This window comes from Mytilus galloprovincialis, chromosome 9 (genome assembly GCF_965363235.1).
Source record: "Mytilus galloprovincialis chromosome 9, xbMytGall1.hap1.1, whole genome shotgun sequence".
In the NCBI taxonomy this organism is placed as follows: Eukaryota; Metazoa; Mollusca; class Bivalvia; order Mytilida; family Mytilidae; genus Mytilus; species Mytilus galloprovincialis.
This window is the reverse complement of record NC_134846.1, coordinates 50,090,265-50,096,264: the sequence shown is the minus strand read 5'-3', so window position 1 is coordinate 50,096,264 and position 6,000 is coordinate 50,090,265. Positions and strand designations below refer to the sequence as shown.

Here is a 6,000-nt window from a genome sequence, read left to right as displayed (position 1 = left end):
CTTTACATCGAGGCTTATTATGCTAAGCATCGACGCCACAGTACTTCAACCAATCAGACAATGTTTATTTGGGGCATTCTATCTAATTTTACTCAGATTTTGGAATATTTTAATCGAAATTATAGAAAAATGGAACATTGTTAGTACATATAAAATAGAAAAAGATGAATACTTTTAGCTGGAGATAATTTGGATGGGGGTTCTGTGTATTCACATTATTTGCACAACTCTCCTTACTGATGCCATATTTTGGAATTTCCGTGACCTAAATGGTTCGCGAAAATTAATATTTTTATATATAGTATAGCAATTATTATTTTCTTCTCCCGGGCGCTAATTTTCTTCTCCGGGCGCTAATTTTCCTTCTCCAGGCGCTTTTTATTTTTCCGGGCGCTCCCGGGCGCTTTTTAGTAGGACCGCTATAAACATGACGAAAGAATCTAACATGAAAAGGATGAAAAAATCATAAGGAGAAGGACAAGGATAATGGGGGTTCCAAATAAATGCCCCCATTCAAATGCGAAGATTTAGATTTGTAGACTAAGTAGTAAAAAAAAGGGTGTTCAGACCCTCTAACCCCCCTTTTAGATATGCCACTACAACTAATATTGTAAAAAAAATAGTAAACTTTGAGATTTACTGATAGGTTGAATCTGATGCAGCCCAAACATCGTCTGTTGTACCTAGGACCATAAGAACAAGGCCATAACTAGACATAATATTTCAGTGAGGCAAAATAATTGAGCCGAGCGAAGCGAGGCGATTTTTTTTTTTGGGAGGGTATGGAATGAATGGTGCAAAATCCTGCATTCTAGGCGTTTCCAGAGAGTTTGACAATGTTTAATATTTGGACACTTTTCATATATTTTTTTCATTTTTAAAGACATTTACTAACACCAAATTTTGTATAACTTTATTTAAATTTATATGTCAGATAAACATCCAAATATCAATTTGAGTTCCACGAGAACACAATAAACATCGATTCAGAAAAGTTTGTCAATTTTTTTATGGCCGGTTTCTTCAAATCATTTCAGAATATTTAGTCTGCTAACATCCTTATGGCGATGAACATAGAGCATGGCAAGACCGCACAATCTCTCGCCACTCATACATGCCCTTTCTTAAGTTTTCAGTCGTTTCAGGGCAGTCTGTGTTTCTAGCGGTAGCTCACTATCATCAACACAATGATCGACGTCTTCTTCCGATTCCATCTCAATCAGCAATTCGGTAGCAGCATCAGTAGTAACAGTTTTGTTTGCAAAAAGGAATTAAGCTTTCCTGTAAGCACCATCATACAGTCGCTGTTACAAAATATCAAACTCTTTTATACTGACAAAGAGTAAACAAACTATGGATAGAAGGAGATACGATACATGTATAGAATAAGAGAATTCTATCTAGAGTTAGTTTACTTGTATGATATAGATACAGGGGAATTAAACAGGAGTTTTCGCCGTTTACATGTAGGTCCGTGATTTCAAATTATTTCTAGAAACTTTCAGATATTTTGAGTTCCAGAATCGATTTTAGAGGTTGGGGTTTTTGTGTGTTCGATCCCTAAATTCCGAATATAATGACACGAAACTCCGTTAGAAAAGACAAAATGATGCCGTTTTAAAGGTCGTACCGTTCCTCAATAATGTCAAAATGGAATACGGCATGTTCTTTCAATTTTTAAGGTTAAAGAAACATGTATAACAAGAATGTGTCCCAAGTACACGGATGCCCCATCCGCATTATCGTTTTCTATGTGGACCGTGAAAATGGGATAAATCTCTAATTTGGGATAAATCTCTAATTTGGCATTAAAATTGGAAAGATCATATCATAGGTAACATGTTTACCAAGTTTCAAGTTGATCAGACTTCAACTTCATCAAAAACTACCTCGACAAAAAACTTTAACCAAAACTTTAACCTGAAACGGGACGAACGGACGGACGGACGTACGGACGCACAGACCAGAAAACATAATACCCATAAATGGGGCAAAAAAAACTAATGCATGCATGTTTCATATTATGTATATTTTGTTTATCTGTAAAGAGAACGAGTAAATTAAATTTGGTAAAACGGAGAATATGCCCCCTTGCAATTCCCAGAATTTGATTTGTCAGTCAATTTATAGTTTTTGGATTAGTTCCAATGAAGTTATATTTAGTACTCAGACTCTAAACTTCCTGTTGTGATTACAAACACCATTAGTTTACTAGAACTATTTCTTCCTTCTTCTTTCTTATACCTTCAGTATCGCTTTTCCTTTTTCTGAAAAGCCTGTTTTACCAGCGATCCATGATGATTATCGTTACTAGGTTAATGTAATCGAGACACGTCACCCGTTGAGATGCTGAGTTATATCGAAGAACATAATTTAAAAGGAATTAAGGTTGAGACAGAACAACAAATGACTTTTATATTTTGTATTTAATTACCATAAAAAAATCAGTGTCGAAATTTTAGAATTGCCTCACTTGCCTCAATGGTAGTTACGGCCTTGAAGAAGCACTACAGTAATATACATGATAACTAACAGTTGTCACTTTTTTAGTCATTTCTTTTATATTCTAACATAGCTTATATGATAAATTAATTACAAAATTTTAATATCAAATGCTGAATATGAGATGTTACAGTAATCTGTATATTAAAACCAACACGATAGTACAATTAAAAGTCAATTTAATCGATATATTCACTTAGAGGTGCTCCTAGCTAAAGGACGTTATCTGGTAGGAAATGGAATGTAAATAATATACCCAAATGATCGTCCCGTTCCCTCAATTTTGAGGGCTCTTCCATCTTTCATCATGCTTTGCAGAAATGTTATTGTACAAAGAGGTTTACTCGCTTTTATATTAAAACCACAAACAAATAAAGTAATTAAAAGATTCAAAGCTAAATTTAAGAGGCATACGGGTAAACGCGAATTTAAGCCAGAGGGAAAATCGACAGAAAGTTTGCAGAAAAGCAAGAATGAGAATGTCGTGAGGACATCAAGTTTCAGTAATTTTGTTGAGTTATGTGTGATATCCAGTGGTGGCCCAGGCACTCCAAAATCAGTTATTTTAGTCACAACAAATGGGAGGTAAAAAGATATGATAAAAGATATATCGATAGTGATTACACCAGACAGGATACATGGAATCCGGGTCCGTTCGCCCTGATTCATGTTCGCCCTAGTACCTGTTCGCCCTGATACCTGTTCGCCCAGGGTCCATTCGCCCTGATTATTATTTTTTTCTAATTGTTGTCTAGTCGCATTATTTTAAGTGTTTGAACAAATTATGTTAAAGTTTGTTGAAAAATTGACAGAATATTTATATTGCCGTAATCAATTTATCATTTTCCCCTTTGATTTGCAGAGTTGAATACTGGAATACAATGTATTTATCTTTATTGATATTTGTTAACAAAATAATTGTAATCAGTCAATCACGAAAGTATGCAGTATAAATAAATGAACTTGTAAATCCGTTTCATAATTTACAGTTCGTACATGATTAGTTTTATTAATTTCAAGCTGAATATTTTATCAAAATAAAACGTTTGTTTTTATTATTAATCCATCAAAAGACAAGTTTCACAATAATCAGTTATCCGAATTATTTTGTAATTGAACAATTAATGATTTCCATAAATTTCAAGAATATACATGATATATATACCATAGAAATATCTGAATAAGTTTATTCAACTTCAATGCCCTGAATATTAATATTTTTATAGTAGGGCGAACAGACTCTGGGCGAATGAACTCAGAGCGAACGGACCTAGGGCGAACATGTTATTAGGGCAAACGGTCCCGATACCGGATACATGTATGCTGTGCCAGTGGTCATGGTGGTGGTTGATTTTTTTTTCAGTTTTGTCAGAGACATATAAATACATGTCTCTGGTTTTGTTGACCGATAATCATGATAATAGCAATATGGCAATAGATCAATTTTAATCTAATTTTATACATTTTTGTGCATGTATAAATGAGCATCCCTGTTTCTCACTCCAGCAGTCAGAGCTCAGACATGAATAAGTCTAGTCCAAGTAATTATGCCGTTTTAGTACGGCTTTTTGATAATTTTTTTTGGACGCCTTCCCTCAGTTGTAGGAAGCAAAACAGCAAAATCCAAAAATAGTCTTTCTAGACGGCATAATTATTTGGACCAGAATAAGTCTGAATCTGCTTTTGACTGATAGAGGTCTAAATTTGTAAGTTTTAAGATTTGTCTCCCTGTAATGCAAGACAAAATATGACTTTAATAAGTTAAATATTGTTAAGCAAGAAAAAATTGACCAGAATCAAAAAGTTGCAAATATCGACTCCTACAAGTGAATATTAAAGTTATCAAATTTGGTGATCTTCAAGACCCACGCATATTTATAAAAAGGTCATGCATCTAAATCAAATAATGACGAAGTTGAAAGACAATGCTTTGTCTTCTAAAGAAAAATATGAATGAGAGTCTAAAAAATCGGAGATCATGTTAATTAACCTTATAATGCAACCACCTGGAACCACACTTAATGAGGTAAAACATCTGTGTTTAGTAAGCATGTTCAATTAGATATAGATAGCACAAGTCCTCGTGAACTATCAGACAGGTGTCAAACAAAACAAAAATCGACATGTTTATGTCTGAGCTGTGACTTTCCAGCATTCGACATCTGATGTCATATTTACAGTGACATCCTACATTGTCCTACCCACACACAATTTTCATAAATTCCTTTATTTTAGGCCACACCAATTTAATTCCTTGTTCGACGGGAGTGCTCCGATAGAAATATATATATAACAGCGGAAATACCTGTACAGAACAAAAACATTGGTTTCTTTCCCCCTGACTTATATCCCTATCAAAACATGTTCGTTGTTAAAATAAAGTACAAAGAACTTCTGAAGGATTTGCCTTCAAATGCAATTATATTGCATGCTGACCGCCATACCCGCTGCAGGTTTGTGCAACTGTCCTGATTGATTCAGGGGCGTGTCGTTCAGCAGTTATCGTTTGTTGATGTGGTTCATTGGTATTTTCCCGTTTGGAAATATAAATTAGGTCATTGGTTTTCATGTTCGAACTGTGTACACTAATAATTTTTGGGTCCCTTATAGCTTGCTGTTTGGTCTGGATCAAGCCCTGAGTGAAAGGCCGTACTTCGACCTATTTTTGTTATAGTCAGGTTTGGAACTACCCTCCCTCAGACAAGGGGTCATTTACTGTTGTAGAAAAGAAATGAAATACTAAGGATTTGTATAGTGCTACTATACAAACCCTTTGAAAGCTAAGAATTACTCAAAAAGAGTAGAAATACATTATACTTTAAACAACTTTCTAAAAGAGGGGTCCACTTATTTTGAATAATATTAAACTGTTATTAAAAGTAAAATTTATGTTTTAACATGGTTAAAGTCCAGGAATATTACAAAATTCTTGGATATGATTTGACCATTTAATACCATATAGATATTATAGTTCTTGTGGAAAATATGAGCCCTTTTGTACTTAAAAGTGTTTTAACAAAAAAATTTATTATAACTTATATTGACCCCTGATAAAAGGGATATTTATAGCATTAAGGGGTTGTTCTGAACCTGATTATGACTTGAATAGATAGTTGTCACATTGTCAGTCACACATACAAAGACCAGATTTAATTATTCAATTATGGGCCATTTTAAAAAAAATGAGGCAAAAGTGTGACATGGGGGGTCCAATTTCAAACTCAATATTTTGTATTTCTTTTTGTCTTACCCTATTACCGATACTTTAAATTTTATTATTCCAAAGTTTCAGGCAGAATGAAACAGACACATTGAATAATCTTAAATTTTAATAACATACATCTCAAAAAATTGAACAGAAACCATACTACTTATAAACAAGTTTGGTAATAAAACAGTTAAAAAAACATTGCTCAAACATTTTCCAAATGAAAGTCAATAGAAAAAGAAAAATTTTAAAACCAAAATTCCATCTTTTCTGCTTAATCATATAATAAC

At 33.6% G+C, this 6,000-nt stretch overlaps 1 protein-coding gene across 2 annotated transcripts in view; it reads left to right on the top strand.

Moving 5' to 3' along the window:
* The first annotated feature begins 2,779 nt into the window (after nucleotides 1-2,779).
* Nucleotides 2,780-6,000, top strand: part of LOC143045201 (zinc phosphodiesterase ELAC protein 2-like) — a 32,512-nt gene continuing 29,291 nt past the window's right edge. For both annotated transcript variants that reach the window (XM_076217550.1, XM_076217548.1), the window contains exon 1: nucleotides 2,780-3,087. In XM_076217550.1, the coding sequence (XP_076073665.1) occupies nucleotides 2,810-3,087 (278 nt within the window). In that variant the 5' untranslated portion in view covers nucleotides 2,780-2,809. The remainder of the gene's footprint in view (nucleotides 3,088-6,000) is intronic.